This window comes from Protopterus annectens, chromosome 1.part1, assembly GCF_019279795.1.
Source record: "Protopterus annectens isolate FY-2018-M chromosome 1.part1, PAN1.0, whole genome shotgun sequence".
NCBI classification, from domain to species: domain Eukaryota; kingdom Metazoa; phylum Chordata; order Ceratodontiformes; family Protopteridae; genus Protopterus; species Protopterus annectens.
In genome coordinates, this window is record NC_056726.1 from 944,094,398 (window position 1) to 944,113,058 (window position 18,661).

General features: G+C 43.1%; 1 protein-coding gene across 1 annotated transcript in view; it reads right to left on the minus strand.

The window, feature by feature from the left end:
• Window positions 1–18,661, minus strand: part of CPSF3 (cleavage and polyadenylation specific factor 3) — a 710,232-nt gene that overhangs the window by 64,717 nt on the left and 626,854 nt on the right. The window contains exon 17 of the mRNA XM_044079083.1: window positions 1,814–1,907. Coding sequence (XP_043935018.1) covers window positions 1,814–1,907 — 94 coding nt within the window. The remainder of the gene's footprint in view (window positions 1–1,813; window positions 1,908–18,661) is intronic.

Genomic DNA, 18,661 nt, shown 5'->3' on the forward strand with positions numbered 1-18,661 from the left:
TGTGCATTTTTTTTTAAATCCAGCAGGTTTTTCTTGTTTCTCTGCCATAATGCAAAAAATACAGGCGAAGAAGCCACTCACACAGACACATGCACACTTAGGGTAAAACAGAGAAAGGGAGGAACTTTTTTTTTTTTTTTATAAAAATAGATGGAAGTATAAAGAAGGAGAGTAGTTAAAGAAATACCTTTAAAGGTAAAAGGGAAGGGAAGTAACCTATAAAAGACGGTTACTGGCAGGAAAGTGAATGAGACAGAATGAAAGTAACCTAATAAAAACTGGTTACTGTAAAGGAAGGGTTATTAATGACAAAGGAAAGATAGAAAAGACTAAATACACTAATAATATAGAGAAAAATAGACTACAGAAGAAAAAAAATAATAATACGACCTGATAACCCAAGAGCTAGCTAACAAGACCATGTCTTCGCAAAGCGGCAAAAAAGATCTGAGGTAATGAGAAGAGATGCATTGTGGGTAAGGGGAGGTATCCAAGAACTTTTTGGTTGCTACGAACTTGGCAACAGCAGAGTCAGATCCAATGAATCGGATCCAGACCCATATGTGAGGATGAGATGAAAAATTGACAATATCGGATCATTAGTTTTTGGTTTCCTCTGTATTACACACCAAAATAGTTTGTAGCCTGTCTCTTTTGTACACAATAAATAAATCCACAGTCTACCATTCAAAGATACCAATGCTTTCACTTCATCTGCTATGAGACTCAGTTTGGCTAGCAATGATGGTTATATAGTCAATTATAATCTTTTCTTTCCGTCTCTTTTTGGATGATGTCTCCTTGACATTTTAAGTCTCTCTTGATGCTGTCCAATTAGTCTTGCATTAATTTTCTATTGATTCACCACTTGCTGATTCTCAAAATTATCTTATTACACTGGCTTTTTGTACAGTAAAACATGCCTACTGAAAAGTCTCTAACTATATGGAATGCCCCTTAAAATAGTATGCACAAACAAACCAGAACTGATTCAGCAAATGCTGCGTGCATGTAGAATTCCTAATCAAGCCTAAGCGTAAAACTGTAAACAGCTCCACTCATATTCTGCGAAAGTTCCAAACACTTTATTAACTACATGCTGTTCTTTGCCTATACAGTAGAAAACTGACTGTCAAGGTTGAATATTCTTCACAGATGTATGGAAGAATTATTCACAATCCCTTAATTTACATCTAAACATTCCTTTAGACTAAGCATGTTTGTAAAATCACTTTCAAAGCAATATGCTTGTGCAACAAAATACTGCTCTATCACACTGACAAACGGATCAGTCCCCTAATCATGTACTGGGTCCTCCATTAAAATAAAACAATATATTGTCATTTCACATAATTTTGTATCATTACTTGAAAAAGCTCAGTCCTTCCCACGGTCGAGTGGTTTCCAAAAGACATGCGTGAATGGGCGTGCCTTCGCTGAAGGCTGGACGTCGGGCTGGCAACTCTGCACCATAAAAAATTAGACTACCAATCATTAGCGGAGCGGAGTTCCGCTGTGGCGACCCCTAACAGGGAAAAGCCAAAAAGACAAAACTTGAAAAAGCTCAGCATAACATAATGCATGTTCTTGAGTTCCTTGCCTGAGTACCAATAAGAAAACTAAGGCAGGCAAGGATTTCTTCACTTGATTCATGTAAGTACCTTTGACCAACTTTTAAGTAGCTTATTATTAGTACTCAAGTCACTTTTTAGTCTTCCGGATGAGAGAAGAATGGCAATGATTCACAAAAATATCTACTGCTGTGACTAATGATAATTTTCAAGAAAATTTATTGGATGTCTTTGATACCTACCCGTGTATCCAATGCAACAGTTGCAGCCTTTCCTTCTACTGAAACACTGATGGTGTCATTTTTCACAGTTAAATTTTCCTCTCCAAACATGTCCCTATAAAGAACAAAAGAGATTTAAGATGAAACTTCAAACTGGAAAGAAATATGCATTTGAAGTAATGCTCGTTAACAGTACCTTTGTGTCAGAATACAGTGAAATAACATCTGTAGCTCTGCACTGTCTGGCATATATGGTGATGCCTTACTCCCAAAGACTGATACAAGCTGTCAATTTCTGCTTTACTGCCTTCTCATTACTCCTCGGATGTACAACATTACTATATGCTGCAGTACAGGCTTGTTCAAAGTATAACCAACATAATCTTCTGTTCTTTTTCTGAGATGAGGCTTACTAATGAGTAAATAGAAGAAAAGATGGCAGGACACTGCTGCTGCTCAATAAAACTTTTAATAAAAACTTTAAAACAAGTAAACGAAGTAATCCAAATGCAGACAAAATGAAAAAAGGTTAGCGCTTTCGGGTTACACCCTTCATCAGACAACAAACACTGCATGCACATTCTTTTTAAAAAGAGTCACAACCAATGAAAACCTTATAGGTCAATGAAACACACGCCTCTTCAGGAGTGTGGGTTTTAAAGGAATAACATCATTTAAACCTGGGGGTAGGTGTGCCATTAAGTCTATAATCCATTTAGTTTCATCCAAGGCAGTCTGCAGCCTGACATCCCCCCCCCCCCCGATTATTCATTCTAATGTTAACTATCACTCTAAATGAAAAGCTATGTGTTGGATGTATGCATATATGCCTATACAAGGCCTTGCTGTCATCCCTATTCCTTATACTTCCTTCAGGAGTGTGGGTTTTAAAGGAATAACATCATTTAAACCTGGGGGTAGGTGTGCCATTAAGTCTATAATCCATTTAGTTTCATCCAAGGCAGTCTGCAGCCTGACATCCCCCCCCCCCCCGATTATTCATTCTAATGTTAACTATCACTCTAAATGAAAAGCTATGTGTTGGATGTATGCATATATGCCTATACAAGGCGTTGCTGTCATCCCTATTCCTTATACTTCCTAAATGTTGTAGGATTCTCACCTTAAACATATTTGTGGTCATGCCCACATAGAAACTGGGGCATTTTGTGCATTCAGCCAAATAGACCACATTTGAGGTCCTGCAAGTGGCTCTACCCTTAAAAACAACATTCTTCCCGGTGGTTCTATGTATGAAGTTAACCTCTTTATTGATAAAGCTGCAAGCTTTACATGTACCACATGGAAGTGTACCTGCCCTGCTCTTAAATGGCCTGCTCTCAGAGAGACTATTCTCCTTACATAAAATGTCACTCAAGTTCTTATTCCTTCTATATTGAAAATAAGGTCTGTTATCAATTAGCCCCTTTAAACTGGTATCACTGGTGAGGATGTTCCAGTTGTTGTTAACCCAGTTGTTGTTAACAATTCTACAGATGTCACTGATGTTGCTCCCATAGGTGAACAACAACTTGGTGCCTCTCTGTATGGTGGTATCCTGCATGGTCACTACGGGAGCCTGGGGCTGATTCCTATTGAGCCAAGGTCTAGATTTAGTCTGTCTATAGATCTTACCATTATCTATAACGTTCCTTACCATATTCTTCCCATAGCCTCTCTGCTCAAAGTGCCCCGTTAGATTCACTAACTCTTGTTCAAATTGCTTGTCATCTGTGCTAATCCGGGAGACACGACTCACTTGCCCTCTAACAATGTTTGGGAAAATGTGGCGAGGATGCATGCTGTCGTAAGACAGCAGGGTATTTTTCCAACAGTCTTTCTTGTGTAGGCTAGATGAAAAGCCTACTTGTTGTTGTGTGACCCTCACATCTAAAAAATCTATGGAGTGGTAAGATGTGTTCGCACTGAACTTAAGGAAGGTGGTGGTAGTATGTAGGTATGACAAAAAACTGTTAAACTTGTCATATTCTCCATTCCAAAGAATAAAAATATCATCTACAAATCTAACATACATCAAGATGTGATCCTTCCAAGTAGCATTTCCCAAAATATTCATCATTTCCCATTTTGAGAGAACAAGGTTGTATAGACAGACTAAATCTAAACCTTGGCTCAATAGGAATCAGCCCCAGGCTCCCGTAGTGACCGTGCAGGATACCACCATACAGAGAGGCACCAAGTTGTTGTTCACCTATGGGAGCAACATCAGTGACATCTGTAGAATTGTTAACAACAACTGGAACATCCTCACCAGTGATACCAGTTTAAAGGGGCTAATTGATAACAGACCTTATTTTCAATATAGAAGGAATAAGAACTTGAGTGACATTTTATGTAAGGAGAATAGTCTCTCAGAGCAGGCCATTTAAGAGCAGGGCAGGTACACTTCCATGTGGTACGTGTAAAGCTTGCAGCTTTATCAATAAAGAGGTTAACTTCATACATAGAACCACCGGGAAGAATGTTGTTTTTAAGGGTAGAGCCACTTGCAGGACCTCAAATGTGGTCTATTTGGCTGAATGCACAAAATGCCCCAGTTTCTATGTGGGCATGACCACAAATATGTTTAAGGTGAGAATCCTACAACATTTAGGAAGTATAAGGAATAGGGATGACAGCAACGCCTTGTATAGGCATATATGTATACATCCAACACATAGCTTTTCATTTAGAGTGATAGTTAACATTAGAATGAATAATCGGGGGGGGGGGATGTCAGGCTGCAGACTGCCTTGGATGAAACTAAATGGATTATAGATTTAATGGCACACCTACCCCCAGGTTTAAATGATGTTATTCCTTTAAAACCCACACTCCTGAAGAGGCGTGTGTTTCATTGACCTATAACGTTTTCATTGGTTGTGACTCTTTTTAAAAAGAATGTGCATGCAGTGTTTGTTGTCTGATGAAGGGTGTAACCCGAAAGCGCTAACCTTTTTTCATTTTGTCTGCATTTGGATTACTTCGTTTACTTGTTTTAAAGTTTTTATTAAAAGTTTTATTGAGCAGCAGCAGTGTCCTGCCATCTTTTCTTCTGTTTTGCTTATTTTGGATTCGCAGGACTTTGGTAAGGCTAAGTGGATTCATTTTGTTTGTTTAATGAGTAAATAGGAACACAAGAACGACAATAAGCAAGCAATTTCAGGGATAATAAGATGCAGTCATACATACACTTAAAAGTTCTTACCGTCCTTTAAAATCACTAAGTAGTGCTCATCTCTCCCAAACTGAGTAGGGCTGCACATAATATCCCAATGCATCCTATCATCAGACTAGCCTATAGTGCAGCTAAAGTAGTACGTTACTCTATGTGTAGTGGTAAGCTATTCCACAGGCTGGGAATATGTTGAATTAGAAACCCATTCTTCCAATGAGCCTTGTCTACTTGTTGGTGTACGTTTAGGTTCCTAGTAAGGGTATTTATAGAGTCTTTGAGAAGAACTAGGAGGTCAAAAAGGACTGGGTCCTTTCATGTTTCAAAAAGTAAGACACAAGTTACCTCGGGGCAACCGGTAGCTTACTGAGTATAAGGAGAGCTGAGCTAATCTAATCTATAAGGTTACTTGAATGATTAAAGACCTTTCATGTTCTTGACTAAAAATCACTGCTGCTTTTTCAGTTGAGAGATATGGTTGCACCTGCACAAACCACAGGGGGCACTGCATTCAATGATGGGTCTGATAAGGAAAGACTACAGTGGTAAGGTTATGCCTTTGGATCTTGAAAATATTACCTTGGAAAATAACTGGGACAAATAAAGGAATTTTCTAAACAGTGGAAACATGATGATCAAATGGTAAGAGACTTGTCCACAAAAATACCCAGGTATTTTATGTAAAACATATGACGGTGGAGCAGGTTGTTTTTTGCTGAATGCTACTACTACACTTTTTTGCAGTTAACATTAGATGGTTTTCAGTATACCAGGTGTGGGCATACTCCAGCCTGTGCTAGAGTATCAGTTGATAAGTCGATAACAGTTCCGGCTTGCAGTTATCAGCAAACTTGGTCAGCCACAGTTTTGGAATATTGGCTTGGAAGTCTGCAAAATAAATGACAAACATGAGAGGGCCTAGTACTAATGGTACCAAACTATTTAACATTTTACATTCAGAAAGGGCATCAGCAACTTGGATAACCTGGGATCTGCTGGACAGCCAATCTGCAATCTAGTGGACAATATAGAAGTTTATATTAAATCTGTCCAATTTCTCAAGAAGGCCATCATAAGGGACAGTGTCAAAATCCTTGCATGCAGTGATCACTACCCACAGCCCTTGTAACCTTTTCAGAGACGTTTACTACATTCAGAAGACAGGCCTTACCCTCCACAAAACCAAAAGGAGTAGGATGTAGATCAGCTAAGTTGCTTAAGTCTGCATAAATGAGTTCTGCTACAATATGTGGCATGGCTTTGCTTACAAGGCTGGTTAAGCTGATGGGTCTATAATTATGTGGGTCAGCAGAGGAGCCACCCTTGTGTAGGGAAGAAACACTGGCTATTGTATATCTATATCCCTCTAGCCAAGCTACCAGAATTAGTCATCTAACAGGTTGCTTAGATAGCAGCCTATCTCACCCCCCCATAAATTATGAGATACACCAAAAACAAAAAATCCGTGGAATGTGAAATGCTACTGGATCAAGCTATTTCCTGCAATACTAACTCAAAAATCTGTTCCACTTGGCTAAGTAGGACATTCTTGTTTTCAGTCTTCTAGCCAGTGGATGATATAGACCAACTGGTGAAGAACAGGTGGACTGTGGAATGCTAACTTGAAATCTTTTTGGCCTTGAACTTTTTAAGTCTGGGGTGGAGAAAGTTTTCTGCTTGTTGAATCCGAGACCTGCAATTGAGGGTAGACACAAAGAAGGCCCTGCTGTTATATTGAAATGAAAACCAGCTACTAAGAGCCATTTCCTGTATGTTCAGGGTTTGATTTCCTTAGCCTCCATTTGCATTCTACATCATTTTGTGCAAGTCAATTAAACTAGACAGTTCTCTTAATTGGGATATTGGGCTAGGCTCCCGAGTGGCTATTCAGGGATCTTTTAATTTACATGCCAAGTAACTACCCATGAACTTCCTTCAGAATCCTGTAGCTCTTCCGTGATACTAGAGGTCTATGTCTGTGGTGTCTTACCTTCCTGTAGCATATAGAAAGGTCTGTGTGTCCAGACCATTTGTGAGAGGTCTCTAACCCCTTGGTCAGTTGGACTGCCACCAAGTTCTGTTGGAAGAGGCAGCATGTTGCTTACCATTAGCAAGTTCACAATGATAACTAAGTAACAGAATTTCATGGCCAGACTGCAGAAGGTGTAGGACGGAGTGCCCTTGTCGGTGGATGTACCATATTACTGTAGTGTTTTATTACCAGAAGGGCACTGTATTTACAAGTGTCTTGAAGGCCTACAGACACAGAGAATAACAATCATCTCTCCTTCATTTTTATGTGCTTGTTCCAGAGATTCTTGGGCCATATGTCCTGTCCTGTGTGGTGAAGAATGCAAATCTTCATATACAGTTTGAGGCACCCGTTATAAACTGCTGGTCCAATTAAGATGAGGAGTGAAGGGATGCAACAGATACAACACCTGTGCTGCCTATCAAGTAAGTTCCTTATTTTAGCAAAGGAACAAGGGAAATCACATGTTCCAAGAACAGCCTCTGCTCATTTGATAAAGTTTTCTGGGACTGCTGAATCTTTCTCATGTGTAACTTTGCATGTGGAACTATCAGAATGGAGAGTGACGCAGCCGTTAACAGAAACCTGAAGTGGTTCAGGCCTTCACCAGTTGCAGAGAGTGATAAAACTCTGACTACAGTAAAGGCAACCATAGATCAACTAACTGTTCAGATATCTGATGGGACAGACACAAGAGGATGGAGCATGACCATTGTGAGGGGGAGGAACAGTGGTTCTGACCTGGCTTGCATCACTGTCCTGATGACAGGGCTTTGGCTGGAGAAATGCAGTCCACCATGATGTGGGGAACTACTGCCGGCAAAACAAGGGTATAATCACTCAAGCCAGTGACAGCAGTCCATATAAGTACATGTGGGGAAGCAATGATGCATGGACAACAGGAGATGAGTGGGTCTTACAGTGATGCAAATGTTCATGTCATCCTTAGGGGCAGGGTTAGGCCATAAAACAGAAAAAGCTCTTAGCACCTTGATAGCTGCAAGAGAACAAAGCACCTTAATGGCTGCATGGAGGAGCCCTCCAGACAGTGTTAAGATCTAATCGGGGAAGGCCTGATGACAGTCAGGCATGTGGGTGGGGGGGGGGGGGGGGTGTAAAAAATTACATTAAAAAAAAAAAAAAAAGTGATTCATGAGCAAGACTGTATATTCTGGCAGGGACACACTGCAATTGCTGGTATTAAAGACAGCACCCAAAAACTGTTTATGGTGACAGCATTTCAGGCTAGAGTTTTACAGGCTCAGAAAGCACTGGAATGTACAGCTGAAAGTCCTCTGCATTCTTTTATGGAACATGGCTGGATCAAGCAACCATCCAGGGGTGCATAAATAAGGATGCACTTCAACTTCAGATGGGCAAAAACTGCAGCCATACATGTTGTGAACAAAAATAAAAACATCACTTAAGAGGCAGGAGGTACTGCAAGCTGACCATCAATCCTTCCTTCTGTCAAATCAACACATTAATTCCCATCACCGTGCGAGAGCTGATAAAGGGATCATTATTCATGCAGCCATTAGGGTTACTTTATGCAATTTTTTCATTTTTCTCAATGTCCCTATCCTCGCACTCACCTGGCACCAAGGAGGGCAAGAAATGCAGAGCATACAAAGGGCATCACCTCACTTCTGCAAGGGCAGTTTCTCCAACTAACCCTGCCCCTCCCCCTACAATATGAATGGTGGTTTCTCTGGTCTCCACCAGGGTGATCACATTGCTTTGTGTGCATCAGAATAAGTACAAACGTCTCCTCATCCAGGAGAGGCAAGTGGCCCCATGCTCCTTTACACTTCCCCTCCCTATCTGGATCCTCTACAGCTGCTAGTCCAACTCTGGTCACCTGGATCACAGTCCCTCATCCCTCTGGGTCAGTCAGGAATCATGAACTTCTTGACAGTCGTATAACTGTTGATGCTTGAGCCATCTTAAATTGCCTTAAATAGTTTTTCATTCTTGAGCAATACAAACAGTCGAGTAGATTCCTCTCTTCCACTTTATGACTACTGAATGACTTTAGCTGCCTTGCACTCAGCAGCTCTCTGGGGCTGGTATGAAGCACCTGTTTCCTTAAAAGAGGTGGCACATAAAGAAAGGGAAGGAACTTAGAATATTATATAATAAGTTCATAGGTGTGTGTTTGTGTCTTTTGGCTTTTCCCGGTTAGGGGTCGCCACAGCGGAACTCCGGTCCGCTAATGATTGGCAGTTGATTTTTACATACTGGCTTGCCAGGCCTGATGCACAACCTTAAACGAAGGTACGCCCATTCACGCATGTCTCCACGCAGAAGACGCTCTAGCTGAGAATTGAACCGGACAGTGTCTTACTGCGAGGTGACAACGCTACCGCAGCACCACCACCGCGGATAATAAGTTCACAGGTGTATACTACATTAATGATAACTTAGGCCTTTATAAGCCTAGCCATGCATCCCAATTGTGTCCTGTAAGTTTATGTGCCCTAGAGGTTATTTTAAGGGGTACAAGTAAGCTAGGACAAGATTTATAGGCTGTCTCTGTCCATTAGAGACTAGAAGCCACAATTTTCCTTATCCACTAGTGTGAGATCAGGAGGAACCACTTTTCCCAGAGGAAGAGGACAGTGTACTATCCAGAGGTTAAAAGGCCATGATTTTTATGGACAGTTCCTAGAGTATCTAGCCATAAGTAGGAAGAGATTTTTTACTGACTGTAAGGCTTTACTTTTTTTTCTCAACTTCTTAAAAAATCCTGTGAAGAGTAGAAGGGCAGATTTAAAAATTATCCCTCACAGAAGGCATACGATTACTTCCAACATAAAGGTCATCATCTGGAATTTTTGTTATAATGGGAAGCATAATCCATGCAATCTTTCTTTGCTCCTCCGATTTATGAAGTCATCTGCTTCATCCACAGCTCACCAGTTTATTTCTAACACTAAAGAAGAGAGAGAGAGAAAGTATTCATAGGTAGGTACAAGGCTATCGGCCCTAGGGCCTATGTAAGCCTAGCCAACAAGGTTCCCTGGCTTTTGCCATCCAAGAAAGTTATTTTTCTGTGCCCCTGTCGAGCAGGGCCACAGGAGTGATCCCTGGGGCGAATTTCCTAATTCCCATTCATTCATCAAGATTTTTCTTAAAGAGTGCTAATGAGGAACTTTGCTCGACAGAGATAGGTAGCTTGTTCCAGAGTATGGGAAGTCTCTGAGACAGGAATCTCTCTCTCCAGCGTGTTCTATTTATTGTGGTGACAAGGTTTAGATCCCTAGAGCATGTATCCTGGAGGAATTGGGATTTCTTTAGGTGTAGCATGTCCAACAGCTCTGGGTTTGACACAGCTTTGTATGTTAGGCAGAGATCACCTCAGAGTAGGCGATATGCTATGGAGTAAAGCTGGAGTTTTTTGAGACGGTCAGCGTAGGACATCTGTTTGAGACCCGTAATCCTCTTGGTGAGGTACTTTTGTGTCCTTCCCAGCTGCTGCAGATGTCTTCTGAGGTACATTCCAAAAGGGGTGTTGTACTCAATAATGGGTCTAATGAGTGCCGAGTAGAGGGGAACAATGACCTCTTTTTTCCTGGATGAGAACCCTTTCGTAATGAGGTGTGCCACGTAGAAGGATTTTCTGACTACTGTCGCAATGTGATTATCAAAGGAGAGACTACTGTCCACCTCTGTCCCAAGGTCTCTTATCACACCTTTGGCATTAAGAGGACTGCTGCCTATGTGGTAGTTCATGAGAACAGAGTTTTTACCAAAGGGGTTGACCATGCACTTTTTGGCATTTAGTTTGAGGCCATGGCTCTGACACCAGGCATCTGTCTCAGTGAGGCTCTTCTGTAGGATGTCCACGTCGACTGGGCCTCAACTATGGCACCTAGATTGCAGTCATCTGTGAACTTAGCCGACCAGAGGTGCTCTGTGTTAGCCCTTATTTCAGAGGAGTAGATACCAAACAGGAGAGGACCCAGGACTGAACCCTGTGGTACTCCACTTGTCACTGGTTTGAAGTCCGATTTGGAGTCTGAAACTTTTACAGTGTGGGTTCTGTCAGTGAGCCAGTTGGCAACCCATCTTGTGATGTATGGAGTTCTACCCAGTTTGGTGAGTTTATCTATAATTCCAGAATGGGGGATGGTATAGAAAGCCTTGGCGAGGTCAAGATAGACTGTGTGAACTGCCTTTCCCTCGTCTACGGCTTTGGTGACTGTTTCAAAGTCGTCAATCAGGTTCAGGAGGCATGATCTGCCTTTCACAAACCCGAACTGGGTGGGGTCCAGGATTTGGACGTTACCTATGTCTTTGTGAATGAGTTCTATGATGATGCGTTCCATGACCTTGCAGACCAGGCTCGTCAGGCTAATAGGGCGATAGTTTCCGGGGTCTGTGGTGACTCCTTTATGGAGTGGTATAACTGCTGCTGTGTGCCATTCAGTGGGCAGAAAGCCCGACGTGAGGCGATGACTGAACATGGTGCTTTGGTGGGGGACCAGTTCGTTCTAAAGTTCATGTAGAACGCAGCCCGGGATGTTGTCCGGTCCCATGGAAGCTGTGTTCTTGGCTTTGGAAAGTGCAGTTTTTACCTGCGCAGCTGTGATTTCAGGGGGTCTGCATTCTTCCGGAATAGATATGGGCCCTTTAGGGGCTGAGAGGGGGGTAAAGTTAGCACTGAACCCATCAGCCAGGATGCTGGCGATATCATTTGGTTCTGTAATTTTCATGCCATTGTGCTATAGCTCAGAGCAGACTTGGATGTTGCCATTGAGATTCCTGACATAGCTACAGAATGCTTTGTGGTTGTCCTTAAGAGTCAGTGGCAATTTTGTTTTCATAGCTGGCTTTGGAGGATTTTATGAGGGATCTCAGTTTCTTACTGAGGCTGACTAGGGAGCTCCTCCACTCATAGGATTTTACTCTCTTTTGCAACAGTTTCTTCCTTCTGTTGTAGAGTTTGTTTATAGTGGGGTGCCACCAGATTGGCTTCCTTTTTTTGGAGGATAGCGTCTTTGTTCTGTTAGGGATAGCATGATCCATGCACTCATGTAAGTGCTCACAGAGTGCATTTGTGTAGGATTCTGCAGTCATAGCTGCAGTGCCCATCTGCCGGGATGTTGTGACGTTTGCCACTTCTGTCTTAAGAAGCATGAAGTTGGCTTTGGAGAAATTTTTTACCGTGGTTTCCTTAATGGGGGGTGGGGATGGGATATGGATATCTATGGTGATTAGTTTATGGTAGGATCTGACCAATGAGAAGTTGACCAGGTGTGGAACACTGGTCACTCATGTTGGTACTGACTAGGTCTAGGATATTGTTGCCACTGGTGGGGGTGTGGATACATTGATCCAGTGCATTGGAGTTTATGAATTCTAGAAAACAGTGAGTGAAGGAGTTGGTACATGAGTAGTTTTCCCCAGTTAATGGAGTAGTTAAAATTGCCCATTATTAGGGTGTTTGGTTGGACCCTAATATTTTCCAGTATATCAAGAAAAGAGGAGTAGGAGTCCTGGGGCATGGTGGGGGATCTGTAGCAAGCTACAATCTGGATTGCAGTTTTGCCCAGAGTTAGTTGCACTTGGATAATTTCGGATGCATTATGTTGGGCAACTAGCCTGGAGGTGTGGATATCCTTGATGAATATGGACACACCTCCACCTTTGGTGTTCCGGTCCCGGTTAGATGGCCGAAAGGTATGGTATAAGTTATAGCCTGGTAATGCAGGGGTGCTCTCCAGAGCCTTGAACCAAGTTTCAGTCACAGCACAGATATCGATGTTCTCCATTTTGAGTAGTGCTTCGAGTGAGTGCATTTTGAGGTTTACACTTCTAGCATTGAGTAGCATTACCTTCAGTTTTAGTTTGCCTGTACCTACTAATGTGGTGGGTTTGTCATTTGGACCTTGCCTAAAAAACGCACTATAGGGGCGGCAAGTGCAATAGCCAGTATCCAGAATCTCACGGGCGACAGGTGCAGGCCATCTCTGGCAAAGCATCGTGGCCTGTCGACCATGTCGTCACAGGCTGACACTGGATTGCTTAGAATGACACCAGAAGCTTAGCCAATTGTTGAAGTCAATCATTTTGTCCTTGTACCGTGGTATCATTCTGGGTGAAGGCAGGATGCTACTCAGGGCTAGGGTCATACCTGCCTGGATTACAAGGTCGGGGAGCTCTTCCATGTCTCTTTTCATGTAGTCCAGGGAGGTATGTCTCAGGTTGTTCACACCAACATGGACAATGACGGAGTCATATTTGTACTTGTTGTGGAGTGACCTGAGTGCATGGATTATGGGATCCTGGCACCAGACAGGCAACTGACAGTAACCTTCTCCTTGTCTGGTCTGGTGAGTGGAACATCAGTGTGCCTGACTACAGAGTCACCTATGACTAATGTGTTGGGTACATTGTTTTGTCTTATGGGCTGTGGTTGAGTGGCACACTGAGTCTGTGGGTTATGTGTCTTTTGGGTTGCGTTGAGGGGTGGAGGCTCCTTATGTTTCTGCTTTGGAGGTCTCTGTTATTTGGGAAGATAATTATTGGGAGCCTCTGTGAATGTTTTTGTGCATCTATGTGTAGGTTTTGGTGGTGTAGGTTTAGTGGGTGTATGTGATGAGTGTGATGTGGTGCAAGTGTTTACCTTCTCCTCTTGATGGACACGTTCAGTCTTTGGTTGAGAGAGCTTTGCTTCCAGTTTGTCTAGATAAATGCATCTCTCACAGTTTTTAGTGTTGGGTGGTAGGAGGAGAGGGTTGTCAGTGTACATGAGGCAATTGCTACATTGCCCCAATATGCGCAGATTCATCAAGTAGACAGGAGAGAACACTGGGAGCTGTCCCTTAGACATGCCTGGGTAATCACGACTTTCCTCTAGATAAGTGAGGAAAGCAAGTACTGGAACTGTTTTCCTCTAAACAGCTGAGGAAGATAAGTACAAAAAACTGTTAACCTCTAAGTAATGAGGAAGATTGAGTGCTGTAACAAACTGTAGTTTATTTAGTGCCTGCAACAGTTCTGAACCAGTGCTGAGCACGAAAAAGCAGATTCAAGTGCTAAAATTAAGAATCTGGCTAGTTCTAAGGGAAAAACTGAAGAGCAGACTTTATGGCGTCAGGAATAGTTTAACCCTAGCTAAGCAGCGCTGCGCGATGTGCAAACTCGCACAAACATAGGTTTTTAACTCAGAAACTTGAAAGGGATAGAAATTTGCTCAAAACGGCTAATAAGGTTAATTTCAGAGTTGAAACCACACCTCTTGCGACAGATAGGCTTCTCTAATGCTTACCACTCTCACTGATAAGCAGAAAGACCTCCCACTACCACAACAAGGTCTGGACTACTCAGAAACACAGACTAAAGTCCTGAAACCAGCAGATCTGGGATCCTGACTATTCTAGTATAGGAAAGGCGGGAAATGAGCAGTACAGATAGTATTTTTTCATTTTTTTTTTAATTAAGCAGCAAAATGCAATTTAAACAGTAGAAATGCACAGAAAAGGCTGTCACACTTGAGTGTGATGCCTACAGTATTAAATGCAGTTTAAATTTTAACTTTTAAGCAAATAAATCAAGTGCACACACAGTAAAAAACGATTTGCAGCATAAATACAACAGAACAACAGTAAAAATGGCTTTTTAAAGTGTGATTAAGCTAAAACAGCTAACAGAAAGCCAAAAAGTTATTTAGATATCTTGTTTTACTGTTTTGTGCTTTTAACATTGTGTATTTACAATTACGTTATTGTTTTATTTTTGGATATCTAATGACATCCCTGAAAGTCCCCAACATGTACGCCTGTGAAAGTCAGATCCCCCCAAAATGTACCACTTAGTGTGTCTGTTTTAAGTGAAAAGCATGATGAGTAATTTGAACTTTGCAGAACATTTGATAAAAAAAAGGTTACTTAGGAGGACTAGAACTTGAAAGCCTTTGTAAATGACTTTAATAGCTGTGCTGACACAAAAATTATAATGGATTACAGCAGAAAGTACAGTTGCGTACACTTACCATAAATGTAGATGTTAGCGTGTTTTCACTGTTGCAGTCATCACACCTGGGTTATCTGCCTGCAGGTAGCCCTCAGTCGGCCGGAATACCAGAGACTTAGTATTTCTGCATCAGTTGCTGTCGCTTCAGGACTGACATCAGGTCGTCAGGGGTATAAAAACAGGCAGCAGACGCCATTACATCAGTTTTTCTTGCCCCAAATGTCAGGAGCCCCCCAGTAGGGAGCTAAGTTATGGTGGGAAAAACACCACCAGTAAAAAGTAAATACCACTAGCCCTGTAAGGTGTGAGTAATGGACATAGAAAGGAGAGCGAGAAAGAAAGTGAGACAAGGGGGCTGGAGGGTGGGAAATCAGGACTGCAACAGTGAATACACTCGAACATCTACATTTATGGTAAGTGTACACAACTGTACTATGTTCTTAGTGTTTCACTGTTGCAGTCATCACACTTGGGTTGATTCCCAAAGCTGAAGAATGGGTGGAGACAGTCAAGAAAAGTTGGGGCTGGCTAGTATGCCCTGCAGGACTGCTGTTGCAAAACCCGCCCTGGATTTGGAAAAGATAGGCAGGTGGTAATGTTTGGTAAAGGTGTGAACAGAACTCCAGGTAGCAGCTTCCAAAATGTCCCTGGTAGGGACTCCCCTGAGGAATGTTGTAGAGGTAGAAGTAGCCCTAGTTGAATGCGTTCTGACCCCCTGAGGGGTTGGTTTCCCATGGTGTTTGTAGCAAAAATCGATACAGCGTGCTATCCATTTGGAAACTGTTTGTTTTGAAATGGCCTTGCCCTCTGCCCCTGGTGCAAAACTGACTAGTAACTGGTCAGATTTTCTGAAGGTCTTAGTCCTATTAAGGCAGAATCTGAGCTGTCTGTGCACATCTAAGGAGTGCCGGATCCTTTCCCCTTTATTCTGAGGATTAGGGAAGAAGGCTGGCAAATGGATAGATTGGTTTAGAGCTACACTGGACACCACTTTAGACATAAAGGAATGGTTAGTCTTGAGGGAAACCCTGTCAGCATGAAAAATAATGAAGGGTTCTACAGCCATAAGTGCTTGTAACTCAGATACTCTTCTAGCTGAAGTGATGGCCAAAAGCAAGGCTGTTTTCCAAGAGAGGAATTTTAACTCTGCTGATGCTGTAGGCTCAAAGGGAGGTAGCGTGAGCTTTTCCAGTACAAAGTTAAGGTCCCAAGCAGGGGTGGGGTCTCTCCTTGGTGGCCTTACATTGTTTGTCCCTCTCAGGAACTGTTTGATGAGAGGGTGAGAGAAGAGAGGTAGCTCAGTGTTGTAATGAACCAAGATGGCAGAGGCGTGGATCTTAATGGAAGAGAAGGAAAGGCCTCTGTGGAGTACATCTGCTAGGTAATCCAGGATTAGAGGTAAGGAGGGTAGTGTTGTGTCCTCTCTGTCCTCTCCTTTAGATTGACTCCAGGAACAATACCTCTTCCACTTATCAGCATAAGATTTCCTTGTACTGGGACATCCAGCACCTGCTTGCTTAGGCTGGTCACTGGTGGAGGATTCAAGGAATAAGCCAGGCTGCAAGATTCAAGGTTTGCAGTTGCAGCTGCAAGATCTGTCCCTTCTGCTGAGTGAGGAGGTTTGGGGACTGGGGTAGGTGCCATGGTAGCACCGGTGATAGGCTGCGCAGTAGTGGGTACCAGTGCTGGCGTGGCCAGTCCGGGGCAATCAGGATTGCCCTTGGTCTGTCCTGTCTTATCTTGAGTAACATTCTTGTGAGAAGATGCAGAGGTGGAAATGCATAGATTGACAGGCTTACCCACTGGAAGGATAGGGCATCCACTTTCCAGGGCCTGCTGTGAGGTGTCCTGGTGCAGAATCTGCTGAGTCGGTGATTGTAGGGGAGGCAAAAAGATCCACCTCCGGGGTCTCCCATTTCTGGGTTAGAAGGCTGAAAGTGCTGGGGTCTAATTGCCACTCGTGTGGGTCTAGGAGATTTCTGATTAAGTCGTCTACCAGAGAGTTTTGTTTGCCTGGCAGGAATTGAGCTTGCAAATAAATATGCATGTCCGAGGCCGTGTTCCACAGGGCCATGGCTAGCCTGCAGAGAGGGTAAGAGTGGGTTCCCCCCTGCTTGTTGATGTACCACATAACTGTGGTGTTGTCTGTCTTTATTAGTACGGGTCCTGGTGAGAGTAGGAATATGAAAGCTGTCACAGCGTGCTGAAAAGCTAGCATCTCTTTTTGGTTGATGTGCAGCTGAATTTGCTTTGGGCTCCAGTGGCCCTGACTGCACTTGCTGTCCAGATGTGCCTCCCAGGCATAGTCTGATGCATCTGTGGTTAGGGTCTGGGTGGCGCGGGGTTGAGTAAAGGGAAGTCCCTTGTTGTGGTTGCATGCTGCTGTCCACCAAAGAAACTCTGTCCTTAGACAAGGTATGATAGGTATGACTGTTTCCAGGTCCTGATAATGTTGGCACCAAAGACTTTTTAAGTACCACTGAAGTTTCCTCATATGCAGTCTGGCATATGGAATTAGTAGAATGCAAGAGGCCATGAACCCTAGGGCCTGCAGGACTTTCCTTGCGGATAGCTGGGTTCTGGTGGCCATTTGAGTGAAGTAGTCTGTTAGATAGGCTTGTTTTTCCGGAGTAAGGAATGCCATCTGGGATGCCGTGTCCAAGCTTGCTCCCAGGAATACAAACTTTTGACTGGGGACTAGTTTTGATTTCTTTTCGTTGATAGTGTACCCCAGGGAGGTTAGAAGGTTCTTTACAAATGCCAGGTGCTGTAACAGCTTTTCTTGTCTGCCTGAATCAGGCAACTGTCCGAGTAAGGGTAAATTTGAATTTTTCTCTGTCTGCAATAGGCAATGGCTGAGGCCAGACATTTTGTGAAGACTCTGGGAGCAGTGGATAAGCCAAATGGAAGTGCAGAGAACTGATAATGCATAGATCCTGCCCTGAAACATAGGTATTTCCTGCATGAGTCCCTGATAGGGATGTGCAGATAGGCTTCTTTTAGGTCTAGGGTGGCTAACCAGGCATCTTTGGTCAGCATAGGAGGAAGCTGCTGAAGGGTGAGCATTTTGAATTTTGGTACCACCAGGAAGGTGTTTAGAATTGAGAGATCTAGGATTGGGCGCCAAGTGCCCTCTTTTCTGGGTCCCAGGAAAAGTCTGAAATAAAACCCTTGACCTATCTGTTCGGCAGGAACAGGTTGAATAGCCCTTATGGAGAGCAGGGAACTTGGTTTTGTGCCTCTGCCCACTGGTTTGGAGGAAGGTCTGGGAAGTGAGTGGAAGTAAAATTTGTACCCCTGGGATACAATGTTGAGGACCCAATGGCCTTTGGTGATGGAGGTCCAGTTTTTTGCATGATGGGCAAGTTTTCTTCCTAGGGGACGAGCACTTGGGTAGAGGTTAGGAGAGGAGTTGAGAAGTCATTGTGAATTCTTTCCGTAAGGGGGTGGCTTAGCACTCCCCATTTTAGAAGAGGAGGTACTCCATTGCTTAGATCTATGCATACCCTGAGACTGTAATCTGGGGGGGGTCCGTTTCCCCTGGGTCTAGGTTGAGATAGCCTTGAGGGGGCTGGAAAGGACAAATGTTTTGAGGGGCAATGCCTACTGAATCTTGGAGGCTGCACTTGCAAAAAGTCTGACTGTCTGCATAGACTTAGCCTTTTCTTCCATCTTTTTTAGA